Here is a 17,499-nt window from a genome sequence, read left to right on the forward strand (position 1 = left end):
ACGAAATTGAAGAGAGAGACAAGAGCAATCTGTCCGTTACAGTTAGCAAAGGTACCGTAAACGTGACTTCGATACGTCGCAGAACACTAGCGTAAAATTTGTCTCTATATAAAAAGTCAGTCTCATTTTCTATAAGATATCGCAATTAATACGTTTTTCCCAATATTTACATGTATCGCGGTGCACGAGGATAACGATGGTAAATATTGAAGTTTTGTACTTTTATGTCACAGTCCGTTAGTGAATAATTTTCAGGCGTAATAATAATAATAATAATAATAATAATAATAATAATAATAACAATAGAAAAAAAAAAAAAAAAAAACAAATAAAAAAAATTTGAAACATCGCATAAGTGGTGGTATCAACTAAAAACTTAGTAATTTATTAGAATTTTGCTGTTTCTCGATTACAATTTAAAAAAAAAAAAAAAAGAAAAGAAATAAAATAAGGAGAAAAAAAAAGAAAAAAAAAAAATAACAACAACATCGAACGTAATAGATGAAAATCTATGATCTACGTCTAAAACTTTCACATCCCTATTTTTCTTACACGGTTTTTGTCTATCTTCTTCTTCTTCTTTTTTTCCCCCTTTCGCTTTGTTATTATTTAAAAATAACCAATTCGAACGAATAGCTAAAATAAGTGATTATCATTAATATTAAAACGTGATTAAAATTTGGTAAAAGTATCACGTAATCGCGGCAAACGAGTCATAAGATTAATAACATTCTATATATTGAAGTAAATCCTTCACTCGCGTCCTCTTCTATACCTCACGCATAATTTTGTTATTCTGTTAAAACACATTTACTACTGCGCGCTCATTTAATACGAACGGGAACGAGGAAAGTTGATTCGATGCAAGTTATTTTATAAGGTTAAGTAATATGTCTTATATATCTGTATATGTACTGACATTAAACCGATAAGAATATAAAATATCTTACATCGAGTTTCCTTTCCTAATAATAATAATAATAATAATAATAATAATAATAATAATAATAATAATAATAATAATATAATTAATAATAATAATTAATAATAATAATAATAATAATAATAATAATAATAATAATAATAATAATAATAATAACGCGTATCTCTCGCGTTGGCCGCATTTTCATTATATCATAGGTTCGATTTCCTTATCGCAAATACCATCGATATCCAACGTTGCATAGAATCAGGGAATACCGTTCTGCGCTTGAAGCTGACTCCGATAAAACTTTTCTTAAAATTGAAACATCCGATAAAGTTTAAAGTCAGAACCATTAAAATGAAATATACAACATGTATATAGAACTCTTTTTTTTTTTTTATAGTTTTTACTTAACGAGTTTAGCCCGAATGCGGACACGTGCATTTTAAAACACCACGGCACGGGCTATGCAACGGGATTTTAACACCTACTTTTTCTTTTTGTTGTTTTTTTTTTCTTATCTACATTTAACGCGGGCACTGACACAGTTTGGAACGTATCCAATGCATCGCTAATTACGTCTCGCAATTATTCCCCGATCATGCGGAATGGATGTTCGAGCGATCGTTAAGTTATCGAGGAATGGAGGACTCTGTGTGTGTGTGTGTATATCTGTTGTGTGTGTACGTGAGAGAGAGAGAGAGAGAGAGAGAGAGAGAGAGAGAGAAAGAGAGAGAATAGAAAAGAGAAAGGAAATAGATCCAGAAATTAAGCGCTTGAAAAAGCACTAGTGTCTTTGTAGCGCAATAGTCAATAGTTTCTGGACATTGACAGAATAAAAAAGAAAGAAAAAAAAAAAAGAAAAAAGAAAGGCAGAAAGACAGAAAGACAAAGCAAAAGAAGAAGAATAAGAACACGAAGAAGACGACAAAAAAATGAATGAGAAAGGGAAGATAAAAAAAGCCTCGAGAGTACTCGACGATCGCTCGAGATGACAAAGTTCGTATCGCGTCGGCAGTTTACGAAGATCGATCCTCGTTAGGGTGTCCTGCGCGAGATAAAGAGAGTGACGTAGTGACAGTCATGCTTGAAGCGGATGGCATAGCCATCTCAGCCATCTCTGTCATCGCCGCCGTCGTCGTCGCCGTCGTCGTCGTCGTCGCGTTCTTGTTCCTCGATGGTCACCAAAAGTGTGACTGAACGTATCCACCACCCATACCGATGGGATTGAAACGATGCGGATGTAGCTTCTCCATCCTCATTGCTCCAGGTCCTCCTCCACCTCCGATGAAGCCACCATGATGAGCACCGCGTGGACCAAAGCCCCCTCCGGCTACTCTGCCAAGCATTCCTGGCCCGCCACCTCCTCCACCTCCAATACCCATTCCGATTCCTGGCGGTCCACCGATGCCACCTCGTCCTCTTCCACCCGCGCTGCTACTGAGGCTCCCGCTTACACCACCACCTCCACCTGCGCTGCTGCCGCCGCTGCTTCCTCCCCCTGAAAGACCATCCAATCTTCGTTAACGCACCTCCTCTCTCTTCTCCAGGCTCACTCCACGTGAAATCGCTCACTTTATTCGTCTCTGACGTTAACTTTTCCAATAATTTTCTTTCTTATTTTGTTTTTTGTTTTTGTTATTTTATTCTTCTTCATTTCAAAAATCGAAGCACTGCAACGCAACGGTATTTCGAAAACATTTGTTTCAAAATCATTTTAAATACATGTATTATTTATTTATGTATGTATGTATGTAGATATACCGTATACATACTTTCGTTAATAACGTATTTTGAATTCGAACAAAAATTCCATTACTTCCTCATTGCTCTAAAAAGTGATCGATTTTACATGCAATGACCCTACGTACACCAGAGACCGAGGACGGAAGAGGGGGACAGTTTTCTTCCCTTCTTCCTACGATCGCTTGGCTATCGAGAAGGCTTACGTCTAATTTTTGCTCTACATTACGTCTAATATATATATATATATATATATAGATATATATATATATATGTGTGTGTGTGTGTGTGTGTGTTTATATACATATTGAAACATATGTATATATACATGAGTGTATATATGTGTACTATGTACAAGGATTATAACAGAGAAAAAGGCGAACGCGTGCGAAATTTTATCTTTCACATTTAAAAATGTGGATGATTCCTGAAAGATAGATTTTGTGTTTTATTTAAATCTCTTATTTTTAATCAAGAAAAGTACGCACAATGAGATAATAACAATCTCTATATGCAATGCATCCTATCCTCCTCGTCTATATCATCCTTGTATGAAAATCTAATCGATTTGCTTCCTTATGTAATACACTTATGTATTTCAGTAATTCCTATCCACTTTCCTACGTCACTTTGACCTTCTTATTCGTAATCCATTAAAAAGCATCGAAAATAAAATTGGGATGGAGGTGGTCTTGTTATAATAAAGCACAAGTCCCATTATTTTTCTTTCTAATGTTTTAATCAAATTTAACGAGAGCGACTACAGATCCACGTAAAATCTTCGTGACTGTAGCAACAAGGATTAAGAAAGGTATAAGATAATACTTATACAGGAGAATTTCAAGAACGAAGTGACGCGTCCCGTAATTCGCGCGCCGATTTTATCCGAGGTATATTATTTTTGTATTGACGATTTTTTCCGTTTTTCTATTTCCTTGCAAATTTATCAATCCAATAGATAACTAGATAGACAGATAGATAGATAGATGGATGGATAAATAGACAGACAGACAGATAGATAGATAGATAGATAGATAGATAGATAGATAGATAGATAGATAGATAGATAGATAAATAGACAGACTATAATTTGTATATCGACGAACATCGTGCAAACGTATAGCTTACTTGCCGTGTAACTTTTTTAAACATTCATATGAATAGAAAAAAAAAAATAAGTATATTAAAAAGCTTATGTAATATACATCAAAATATACTGATTTAAAAATCGGTTTCGTGTCTCTGGCTTGTAAGAGGAAGATAGTTTATAGAAAAATCGTGGCGATGATTAATGGGGTTCGAAAAGCATTGTAACTAAGTACATACATAGACGACACAAATAACGATTAAAAGATAATGAAAAATCGTCAGTACAAAATGCGATACAATTCATTTTCTTTTTTTTTTTTCTTTTCTTCTTCCGATAATTCAACGAATTTTCTATTGGAATATTCGCACAACATATGGTTTAACTAACTGTGTATATACACGTACACACATATGTATATACGTATAATAATATATAATATACACACATTCGCTTTTGCCATAATATCAATTATCATATGTCGCGTGTACGTTTATTTGTTATACGTAATGTTTTTTCTTTTTTTTTCTTTTTTTCATTAATTATTTTTAACAGAGTGTAATTAGTGTGTAAGGCTACGCTCGTATGACCACAAGTCGCTAGATTTTTACTAATCGAAATCGATTTGCAGAGAGCATTCATCTTTTATAATCGAGTTACGCGAGAAGAGAAGAGAAAAATATGTTGAATATATTATTGAGAATGTCGCAGGCATTTTTATAGACGCGTTCATCTATTTGTCATTTTTTTTTTGGTTATTTGTTTCTTTTTTCTTGCAATAACAGCACACTATTAAAATTATGTTCTTCTTCATCGCATATCATCTTAAATCAAACTGAACCGTATCCATATAAATGTAATAGATTAAAACACTAAGTAAACGAAACTTACATATATAAGTATGTAAATAATTACGTACGCATTAAATACATAACGTACATTGAGCATCTAAACAAAATTCAACTATAAACCAAGTTCTTAATTTACAAGTGTGTATTTTATCGACAGTCCCTTTTTTATTTTTTTTATTTATTTTTTTTTTTTTTTTTAATCCTTATTCTTATCACAGCCATCGTTAGCACTACCGGACTTCGATAATATAATCATTTTCACTCGAGCTCCATCAGCCCATTTAAAAACCTTACAAATTACTACTTAAAACTCTTTAAAATTAGAATCCTCTCTAACTGTAACTTCCGTTAACTTATTTACAAAGCATTCGTTTACCGTTACATCGTACGAATTCGCGTGTCGCATTTTTATTTAAACATAAAAATATCTTCCTTTCAAGTAAGAAACTGAGACATTTTTTTTCCACGACAGTTTAATAAAATGTATCGTACTTATGTTATTATTCGAAGAAATTTATTTCAATTAAAAATCCATCATTTTAATTTTCAAAAGAATAACGTGCATGTATGTATGTATATATATACACACACACACACACACACACCAGTCTGGTCAAAAGTTCTTAGGTGGAACAAAAATTCTTAAATGATTTTAAAAATCAATTACTTCTTTTCTAGACATTTTAGGCTAATTTTTTTTTCAGATCGTAAAATACAAGCTTAGCTTGTAAAATTACAAGACTAACTTAAAAAGTCTTGAAAAAGTGTAATTGATTTTTTAAAAATCATTTAAGAACTTCTGATCCATTTAGAAAATTTTGATTTACGTGCATATATATATGTGTACATATATATATGTGTGCATATATATGTGTACATATATATATGTGATACACACACACACACACACACACACACACACACACACACACACACACACATACATACATACACACACATATAATAAATGAAAATGCGACTCATGAATATTCAAGATATACCACGTTAAATAGTTTAGTGACACGTGTATATGTCCCTTAAGATAACTTGGTCTATATAAGATCGATAACGAAAAATTTATCTTCGTTAGACTATCGTGCCTTCGTCGATCGATTCGTCTGCTTCTTTTCTCTTTTCCTGCGGATGTAGCCGACGACGTAAAATTTCAAGCTTCGCCTTATGCGATAACAACAACAATAATAATAATAAACGTAGAAAAACGATCAAAAGTAAAAAGAAAGAAATCACGTGTACACGTGTACATATATTACATATTACAAAGATCTTAATAAATGTAATTACAAATCGCACACAACAGAGTTATGGAAGTGCGTCAAATACCAGGGCATTCGCAATATTAAATTCCTAAAAGCTTCGGCTCTTTCTCTTTCTCTCTCTCTCTCTCTCTCTCTCTCTCTCTCTCTCTCTCTCTCTCTCTCTCTCTCTCTCTCCCTCCCTCCCCTTTTCTTCCCCCCTATCTCTTATGATCCAATAATTTTAATCATTTATACAGAGTGAACCATACAATGTGACTTATATTACTTTCATCGCACATATACAATTTATTTGTATTTAGACTTATTCATAAATTACGTTCATTCGAAAAGAAAAGAATAATCTATCGCAGTGATTCTCAACCTTTTATAACCTGGAAATGTGTATGTAACTGGTGGCATACCACTTGTACATATAAATAAGATTATAATTATAGTATAACAATAGGAATGAAATAAAACATATATGTACGATAGACATTAAATTTTGTATTTAATGTACGTATACTTTCACAGCGTACTCCACAAAATTTTACAGAGTATTCCATGTTGAGAATTACTAACTTATAAAAATATTTATGTATATGCAATCAATTTTCTGTATTCCAACAACGCGTGATAACGTTACACAATTCAATCTGTATAATGATCTCCGTCTGAATAAATTGGATCGTATTACATTGAAAACAACACGATGCATCGTGAGATTTTCAACGTCTCTCTCTCTCTCTCTCTCTCTCTCTCTCTCTCTCTCTCTCTCTCTCTCTCTCTCTCTCTCTCTCTCTCTCTGTCTCTCTATCTCTCGATCAGCCGATATCTAGAAGATGATATATATTACTACCACGAGCAATACCGAATATATGTATTTCTAATTTCAAGTAAAAAAATGGACGATTGTCAAAGTCGAATAAGATACACATACGTACATATATTTTTTCTTAGATTCGTGATTCACTTATTGCGAACCCAAGCTTTAATAATAATTTGATCGGTCGTTAAATATATCGATTAATAGGACAATAATCGGTAACAAGAAAAATGCGAGTAATTAATATCCATTTTTTTAAAACAATCGACAGAAAAATAACTGCTATCTATTCACCTTTTTTCTTTCTTTTTTTTTTTTTGTTTTTTGTTTTTCTTTTCTCTTTTCAATTTCATTAACAACGAATCTCGCATTTGGATGATACTACTTTAATGGTGGAATATATGAAGAAAAAAAAAAATAAGAAAACATAAAAAAGAAAAATGTTCTATCATTAATATCCTGAGTTTTATGATAAACTGTTCTAACGTACACGTACATACGTACACACATAAACATACATACATGCACGCACATCGTTTAGTGATTATTTATCCAATAAAGTACATCCGACAATAGCTTCAATATCTCGCAAGATATACATACATTACATATATACGTAATATATCTTTTAATTACGGTGAGATTCGTGGAATTTCGCAAAAGACGAATCGTTGAATCATTGTCCAATATCTTCTCGGTAAATAGATCATGTTAAAATTGGTTATTATTAGAGGAGAAAGTGTTAAATATATTTTGTGTGTATGTGTATATATATATATATATATATATATATAAAATACACATACACACACGCACGCACGCACGCACGCACGCACATACACACACATTTTAGATGCAAATTTAATCATACTTCTAACTATAATAATCTGATAACATTGGAATCGTGGATCGTAACGATAAACCGTACAACATTTATGCTTAGAAACATGGTGTTCGTTAAAACGTTTGAAACGACTAGTAGAGTAAGAAGAAAATCTTCCAAAAAGGTCTCTATTGTTGTTATTGTTATTGTTATTATTATTATTATTATTATTATTATTATTATTATTATTATTATTATTATTATTATTATTATTATTAGCGAAAGTTTTCGCAATTTGATTGATCGCACTACGATGACACTGTTACATAGACGTTACATAAGTTTATCGAATAATATCGTTGAGATTAATTGGTATATTAAATTGCATTCTTTCATATCAAAAACAGCTGATCGTGTATAGATGTTGTAATTTGTGCATTTGTAATCTATAAGTCTCGAAAGATCTATAGATCTGTTCATATGATCATTTCAAATTTTCTTATATTTTTAAATGATAACGCATATTCCATATTTTTTTCTTCTTTCTTTTCTTTTTATCTTTTCGTTTTTGTTTAAATGTAGCATAATGTCATAAAAATAAGAATTGCGAGAGGCTGTCTCAGACTGTTATACATTTATATATATGTGCAATATAAATCAAGGAAATGAAAAAACAAAAAAAAAAAAAAAAAAAGAAATAGCACGATTGTTAATAACGGCATTCACAATAATATTTCTGGATTTTTTGGTTGTTTGTCTGTTTCTTTCTTTCATTAATACATGTTGTGCATATTTGAAGAGCATGCTGTGTCGTTTAATCGCAATTACAGTTTAATCATGAACTTTGAAAATTATTATATATATGGCATTCGCATTATGTCGAATTTTATGAGCGTCTGCTGGGTTGTGCGATTAGCAAAAGCTTCAAAAAAAAAAAAAAAAAAAAAAAAAAAAAAAAAAAAATATATATATATATATATAAAGATGATATTATCTATTAACTTACAGAACGATGTGACAAAAATATAATTGCCGATAAAATTGTGTTAACTTATTAGTTATCATTTGTGCAAGTGCAATTTTTTTTTACTGTTTCATTAAACTTCAATACTTGTATTAAATTATGTCTCGCGCGCGCAACTATTTCAGCAACTAATAATTTTCTAAAGTTTGATTAAATGTTTTTTTGTATCTTTTTTATTTTATTTATTTTTTTTTTTTACTTTTGTATTTTTATTTTTTTTTTTTTTTTTTTTTTTATTTTATTTTATTTTTTTTTTTTTCTTTAATGCAATTCCTATATCAATATTTATTATAGTTGAAGTTTAAAAATTAACAATTTATTATAGATAAATAATATTGTGTATATAATTTCAGTTCATCTGGAATAATAAGAGCAACACTTAAGTTATCAATATTTTTGTTTTTTTTTTTTTCCTTTTTCTATGTATATATATATATATGAATATTTAGAAATCACTTTTACCGGTTTCATAAAACGTTACAAACAATTAATATTTCTTTTTATATTTTAAATTCCATAAAAATTCGCAATAACAACTGCAAGTAATAATGAAGCATATATATGAGAAGATTTCAACAAAATTAAACACGTTTATAATCTTTGATAAAGATAGTGGTCATAGCGCTGATATTTATTCCTGGTTGGATATAGGCGCTCTCCTTTGTAGATTGGTAAGCATAGAAATAAAAATGAAACATTAAATGAATATTTTTTACTCGAATGATTCAAAGACCTTAATTGTTCGATACAAGACACAGCCATGCACTTAGAATTATAATCAAGCGGGCTTCTCACCGATGCAGTCACAGCCCAATTATCATAAATTAGCATATGCATATTACAAATAAATAGCAGGCAATTTGGTAGACTGATATATTTCTAATTATAGAATTATATGTATTAAATAAAACTATCACGAGTGACAGTATTGATATAGATACATATGTTTATGATAATTAAATTATAATAAATTTCATATATACTATCGTATATAATTATTTTTAATATTTCAAACTCACTCTTTTCTGTGTTTTTTTTTCGCGCAATTTTTTCGATATATAACGTTTGTTCCAATATCATACGCACGCAATGCGCACTTAAGATTAATAGGAATGGGTTTAATAAATATACAAAATTGTATTAACTATTATATTTATAACAAAAGTGTACTTTGACCGTTTGGAATTTGATAACAAAAATAATGTATGGGTATTTGAACATAAATTGTAATACAAAAGAAATTATATATATATATTTATATATATGTATATATATTTCATATATATATGTGTATATATATGAAAAGAATTAAGATATAATATAAATAGAACTAAATCTATGTTCCTTCATCGAGACAATTTAACATTATGTTTAACATAAAATGTAATTGTGACGAAATTACTTAAATCATAATAAGGAATAATTTCTTCAAAGATAAAATTATTAACAATATTCTATAGAACGGAATCGTACTAACATTGTAATAATCACTTAGAAAATAATTATGTCTTCATTATATCACACACAAGATATTTAATCCACAACACTATTGTCTGTTTTTTTTTCTTTTCTTTTATATTACTGATGAGATAGAAACATACTTTTTTTATAGTGCATAATAAACACTTATAGGAAACATATTTCACACTAAATCATGCACACTATTATTAGAAACTGATAGAAAAAATACCCGAATAAAATTTCGGCTATGGCAAAAATTGCTGCAGTATATTGCGCATGATAGAATTATAAAGAACACTTTTCCATGTAAAAGGGACTAGTGCGATAAATCGTTGAAGTCTGATCTACAGGCAGCCATCTTATCTGGCAAAACATTAAAGTATTAGATATTGTATCTACAGTAATGCACACATATAAAATTGTATGCTAATATATGTGCATATATATATATATATATATATGTGTGTGTACGTATATATATATATATGTATGTATATATATATATGTATGTATAAAGATAGGATTTGCAAAAAATCTTAAATACTTAATTATCGATCTAGTAAGAAGCAATTTTACTTTTATTTCGTAAATTAGATAGAATTTTGGCTTAGAAGATAGTTAAAAGGTGGCTTAACACACTTTAATAATACGAAAGTAATACATAAAATAGTAATAATGATCAAAAAATAGTAATTAATGAATGTTAATAAAAAATGGGTTATATACATTCATATTTGAAAAGTATGTAAGATATTAAATGCAACAACCTATGAAAGTCTTACAATATGTAAGAAATATCAATATATTTATATTATGAAATAACTGAACCACACCAAGAGGATAGGAATTGCTTTTCCCATAGTTATACTATATGATGCAGTCATTCATGCTTCATTAATCAGAAAAAGTGTCAAGCGCAATGCAAAGCACCTCTGACAATAAAAATATTACTACAATTACTCCGTATTTTTCTCCATTAATTCGTATAATATTACATTTCGCGATTATATTTATTATTTAGTATTTCTACTGTCAGAATAATACTAAAACTAAGGCATATAAATATAATATAAATTAATTTTCAACTACTTACCTCGACTTTGATTATATCCAGCCTGCCAACCTGCATAATATGCTGCTTTCTGTTTTCCATGTTCTTCCGCGATCTTTACACTGAGTCTTTCTGAACCACCTTCTGGAATTGTACCATGAAGCTGTGCAATTGCTTCTTGTGCTTCTTCACGTTTGTCAAATCTTTGAAAACAGAATCATATCATCAATAAAATTAATTTTATTTGCTTAAGCTCAATTAAATTTCCAGTGGAATTTACAAATATCTTTAAAATCTTCTATGTAAATAACTTTCATAAAAAATATATTAGCTAATGAACTTCTTAGTAATTACTCTTATGTAAGGAAATCATTAATGGTATTCTATATTCAGTCTATATTCAGTTAGTGACATACTTTTGATACTATTTTCAACAACAAAGCTATTCTATACAACCTGAATTTTCAGTTATATGTATCTCAACAGTTAACTAGGTCAATCGTAAAGACATAAAATTGAAATTATAGTGGTCAAGCCAAAAATCGTATAAAAATACTTTGGCAGAAAATATCTTATGTATAGTAAATAAATGTGTATTATGTACGAACTTAGGTTGCATAATGATACAATTAGTCTCATTTCAAACAGCTGTTACTCTTGAATAAGATCCAATTTTCTATATTATCAAATTCACATATGCATTATAAAAGTTGACTTATATTGCATAAACAGATTTTTTCCAATAAGTTAAGTAATGGTAGATAGTATATATTAATGCTATAATTTATAGTATATAATTTTCATGTATTAACTCATTAACTCACCTTACAAAGGCTACACCTCTTGGTAAGCCAGTCAATTTATCCTTCAAAATATTTTTTTGCACTATATTCCCAAATTTGCTAAATATATCATCGATTTGACTTTCCGTTATATTTCTGTGAGAAAAAAAAATTAAAAAATATTAAACTAAGAACAAGTTCGTATCTTTTTTACAATTCAATAACTATTATTACTACTTGAAACTAATTGAAATATAATTTGTGCATTTGAAACATACCTTGGTAAATTAGTCACATAGAGATTTGTTTCTTTTATCTCTTCTCCAGAAGGACGTGCAAAGGATACCTTTAACCGCTTATTTTGTACTTGAAGACCATTTAATGTGTTTATAGCAGTAATAGCATCTTCAGCCTTTGTATAATTTACAAAGCCAAAACCATAGCTGTATCCGGTCTATAAGAGTAAAAAATCAAATATTTATATTAAAGTTTAACACTTTGAGAATGATTTATGCAAATGTATAACTACTTGACATACTTTGTAATCTTTCATGACACGACATGATTCAACAGGTCCTATCGTCACAAATAAGCTGTAGAGATCCTTCTCCGTCATACTTTGTGGAAGATAGTTGATAATCAAATTTGTCCGCGGCTCGTCATTGCCTTTGGTCTGCTGTTGCGATTGTTGCTGCTGCTGCTGCTGCTGCTGCTGCTGCTGCTGTTCTAGCTGATCGGTCATTTTGTTATACTGTCCAAAATCTTCACCTTGGTTTAGGACTTGGTTCAGACGTCACTGTCAGAGCAACACTACCAATTCCAAATTTCCTGGTTGGGATTGCTGTGTACTCCGACTGATTTAGCCCAGTGAAACCATCGACGGGGTCGGCAAATACAAAAAATATAAACAAATTCATTACTACGTCTTCCCCGTGCAATGCCATGATCGTCGATCGGTCTGTGCCCTTGAATGTTTTCACTTTCTTAAGTAATTTAAAATAAATAGAAAATAAATGTGCATATGTATGATGGCAGACCTGTGTACAAGAAACAAAAAACAAAGGCAAGTAAGGACCAAACAGAATTAACTGGCATAAATGAAAAAAGAAGCCCAAAATATATTGCACGTTCCTTGTAAAGTATGTACATACAGAGATAAGTTAAAACTTCCATTATTAATAATAAAAATGAACTAAATCGTCTCGTAAATAAACCCTTTATAACTTTTATAAATTTTGATCATATTTTTCATATAACTTATATAACTTATAATTATTAAATGATAAAATAAAGAAATTATTATTCTGCAATCCTCAGAAAGGGCTTGGAACGGTTATAATTCAAGCATGAAGAAGAAGCACGGTTAACATAGTTTGTGGAGTCTTATGAAGCGTAACTATTATCGAATCGATATTATTTAACAACAATGCTCTCGTGTAACGTTAACTATTCCGAACTATATTGTTGAATGAACTAAAACAAACTCACTCGTAATATTTATGAAGTTTGCTCGCGCTCGTGTGTTTGACTTATAAAAAATTTGTAACGTATAAATTTTCATTATGAAAGAAAACAGGAAGGAAAGGGACAAGTCCGAGAAAACGGAAGCTTATCGAGGGGCGCTTTACCGACGTTTACGAATCACCGAACAAATCCTTATACGTTTAAAATAAGCGTCTTGCCGTTATGATTTTATAGGTTATAATTGAAGGAAGAATTGTTTACAATATAATTCTTTGCCCTTATTCCGACGAACCCCGGGAAAAGCGAATGGCCCGGCGAATTCGTGAATCGACCAAGCTGTCAGGAGGATGGAAAGAGAAAGAGGGGGAAAGGGCAATGAAGGGGGATGAAAGGAGGGAAGAAGAGCGCGGGATTGTGACGCATAGAGGAAGAGGGAACAAAGTGAATGTGTGTCTTGTGTGTAAAAGAGAGAGAGAGAGAGAGAGAGAGAGAGAGAGAGAGAGAGAAAGAGAGAGAGAGAGAGAGAGAGAGAGAAAGAAAGAAAGAAAGAAAGAAAGAGAGAGAAAGAGAAAGAGAGAGAGATATACATACCACGAAAATGGAGCACCGTTGAAACGATAGAGGGAGCGAAGGAGAAGAGCGAGTAAGATGCTAAAGGTTTCGCCACTCGCAAAGAAGCACGAAACAGTGGTGGATAGTGGTAGACGATCCGTCCAAAGCAGCGCACGCTCACTTGTATCACGCACACGCGTATTTCCAAGAGAATACAACTTAGCGCTCGCGTACAATTATGTAAGCGCCTTTCACCATTGTAGAAACACGCGTCGAAAAATTATCGGTTCACGCGAATTTTATAAGTATAACTACCGCGTTTTCTTCTCCACGCACTCTCGTCGTCCCCGCGCACCACGGTCGTAAACGTTACGATGAATAGAGATAGCACGGAAACGGAAGAGAGAAGGATGGAGGGAGAAAGAGAGAGATAGAGAGAGAGAGAGACAGAGAGAGAGAGAGAGAGAGAAAAAGAGAGAGAGAGAGAGAAAGAAAAGAAAGAAAGAAACTGAGAGAGATTAAGAGTGAAAGAGAAGGAAAAGAAGAGAGAAAGATAATATAAAATAGCTCCAAAAAGACACTCGGAATGAAATGATGCAGCACGCGCGGACGCTCAAAAGACAATGTAAAGCAACGCGCGTACGTGAACGCACCGAGCCTACACTGAGCCCAGCCCTGACCTACCTCTTTCTCGCTTCCTCGCTTGCTCCTACAACACCCTCTTGCGGCACGCGGTCCTACTAACTGCTACCATCTATATCTCCCCACTCTACTGCACGTGATACCATCAATGCTACTAACGCATGCGTGCGACCAATCGCGCGCCGTCTTGCGGCAATTCTCCATGAAACATATAGAGGGGGTAAACCCGATGAAAACCATCCCGCCTAAAATTCTACTAACGCATTTATATGTATATCGTTTGGACCTCCTGCCAATTTTCTAGACCTTATTACGTACACCACCAGGCGGATCTTGTAATAAATGGAACGCGACGCAACGAATCGTTTCCCCAATTTTTTTTCTTTCTTCCATTTTTTCTTTTTTTTTGCTTTTGTTACCGAGCATTATATCGACCAACGATAGATATTAAAAATTTATATTTGTCGTCAACGTCCCTCGATTTATTTTATTCGATTTTATAGAGTAGCATAAACTATGTATTTTTCTATCAGTACACGAGATTTAGGGCCAATTATGAAACACGGACATGGATGTTTTTTGAATGTTGGCCAATCATCATGGAAGTACAATAAATTTTTAATTTCGATTGGCAAGATATACAAGACGACCTTCATATTTTAACATCGTTGTTATTTTGGTAGGATCTATATTTATAAAAGAATTAAAAATCAAGGAACGTCGAGAGTAAAAGAATATCTAGAAATATGATTGGGATTTGTAATGTTTTTACGAAAAATTTTTCTAAACTCTTTCATAAAATAAGATAATAAGATAATAAGATCATTAAAAAATTCCTCATTTTATATCAAAGTTACGAATTGGAATTTTTATGAACACAAATTCTTATATACAAACGCTATACATACATATGAAACGGTATAAATGATAGTAATGAGAAAAAAAAATTAAATAATCAACATGATACTCTTTGTACACTTCCCACATATTCTCTGTTACTGCTAAGATAAAATTAATTTTGACTTTTTTCGTTTTTTTTTTTTTTTTTTTTTTTTTTACATTCTATATCTAGCCTAACCCAAAAAACATACCTTGATATTATGCTCCAGGAAAAAACAGCGATCATTGCAATAATCGCTTCACACTTTGTATATTATTCACCTATTTAATTAGTTCCCTAATGCTTCGTCTTTTATCAATTAATATTTTTGTGAAAATGAAGAAACGAGGAAGCTGTATGTATCGTGTTCGTAATGGACGACAGTCATTGCATCCATCGTCTTTTGTTTCATATTACACAAGGTCGCTCGAGCAACAACTGCGCATAGTAATAAAAAGAAACTGTTTCAGATCGATCGTATATCGAAAATTACGTATTCTCCTAAAACTTATTTAAAAATAATATATAACATACTAATGCATTTCTACTTATCGATAGTAAGACGAATTGGACGTGCTCTTAATATTTAAATATTGTCATTAACGAACTGATTGCATTGATATCATACCATATACGATAAATAATTTATTATCGATGAAAAAGATCGATAGGATTAACGATATTGATTATCGTATCGTACGTATCGTACCAACAATAAATTTTCCTAACCATAATCTAAATCTAAATATTTGAATTATTACATATGTATATATATGTACATATATATAATATGTATGTATGTATGTATGCATGCATGCATGTATGTATGTATTTATACTATTAAGAAAACTTCAAATCTTCGATCATATTGTATTCTTTTCTTTTTTATCTTTTGATTCTTTCAACTACTATTATTTCATCGTTTCGAACTTATCTTTTAGAGGAATATCATATAGTATTAACAATAGATTAAATGAAGTCATGTACTTTGTAAGAAATACATTTATAAATTTTAATCTAAGCTTTGACACATAATTTATCGAAGAACCGTTCCATTAACAAGTAATACTCTATATCGTAAAAATAACTTTACACTTTCATTGGTTTTCTTGCATATTATTACACTCTAAGCTTATACACACATACATATATACATGTACAGACACATATATATAATATAAATATATAATATGTATATGTGTATATGTATATATATATATATATATATATATATATACATATATATATATATATATGATATAATATAAACGAACAGAGGATGTAATCATCGTTAAATACTCAGTGCAAAATTTATAAAAAGAAAAGAAATAACGAATTACTAGAATATAAATAAAAAGAATTCTCGAATGATAATATCAATAATTGTTAAAGGAATCTAGAAAAGTATCATACATACATGTATGTATATCTCGGATCTCCGCATTGCGCTATGACGACGCTATCGTCCTTCTATACACCTTTATATGCATTAGCTATTCATAGATATCGAATAGTGCTTTCGAAAATCTAAGTTTACATATTCCATACTACGTTTTTAGTTTATATATATAAATATTTTTTTTTTTTTGTTAAGAATAACATCATCTATGTTAACGATAAATATATCAATCATAAATGTTTGAACTTGGAAAAAAATAATTAATAAATTGTTTCAAGTTACAAGATGGTTACCATTCGTTTTGATCGGTAATATAAAAATTTTTTTAAATTTTTTAATTAAAAGAAAATGTTTGTATATATACATAAATAAGAAAATTTAACGAAATACTTGATACATTAATATTATTTCTACTCAAAATTTGTTAGAGTCATTATGTGTCTCCCAGATTTTATTATTTTAATTTTTTCATTATAAAAAATTGGCCGATTCCCATTGTTAAAAGAATTAAAAGATGTTATGTATTTGATTAGTAATTGAGGTGATTTTCTCTCTCTCTCTTTCTCTTTCTTTCTCTCACTTTTAGAATACCTCGATGTCGCATTTTGGTCGAGAGCTCTTTTACGACTGCGTCGAATGATGCGCATGTGTGCATTGGTTATAAACGACACGATAAAATATGTTTTTGATTGTTATTATGCTGATTCGCTCATTATATGTATATGTATATTGT

General features: G+C 30.8%; 1 protein-coding gene across 9 annotated transcripts in view; it reads right to left on the minus strand.

Annotated features, from left to right (window-relative positions):
• LOC124956531 (sex-lethal homolog) overlaps window positions 1-16,001 on the minus strand; it is a 25,693-nt gene extending 9,692 nt beyond the window's left edge. The window contains exons 1-6 of one of the 9 annotated variants that reach the window (XM_047512525.1): window positions 15,579-16,001; window positions 12,368-12,683; window positions 12,108-12,283; window positions 11,872-11,985; window positions 11,090-11,250; window positions 2,145-2,426 (exon numbers count right to left, since the gene is read on the minus strand). In XM_047512525.1, coding sequence (XP_047368481.1) covers window positions 2,145-2,426; window positions 11,090-11,250; window positions 11,872-11,985; window positions 12,108-12,283; window positions 12,368-12,571 — 937 coding nt within the window. In that variant the 5' untranslated portion in view covers window positions 12,572-12,683; window positions 15,579-16,001. The other 8 variants (XM_047512517.1, XM_047512476.1, XM_047512486.1 and 5 more) reach the window with 8 other exon arrangements.
• Between the last annotated feature and the right edge of the window lie 1,498 nt (window positions 16,002-17,499).

Source organism: Vespa velutina, chromosome 1 (assembly GCF_912470025.1).
Source record: "Vespa velutina chromosome 1, iVesVel2.1, whole genome shotgun sequence".
NCBI classification, from domain to species: Eukaryota; Metazoa; Arthropoda; class Insecta; order Hymenoptera; family Vespidae; genus Vespa; species Vespa velutina.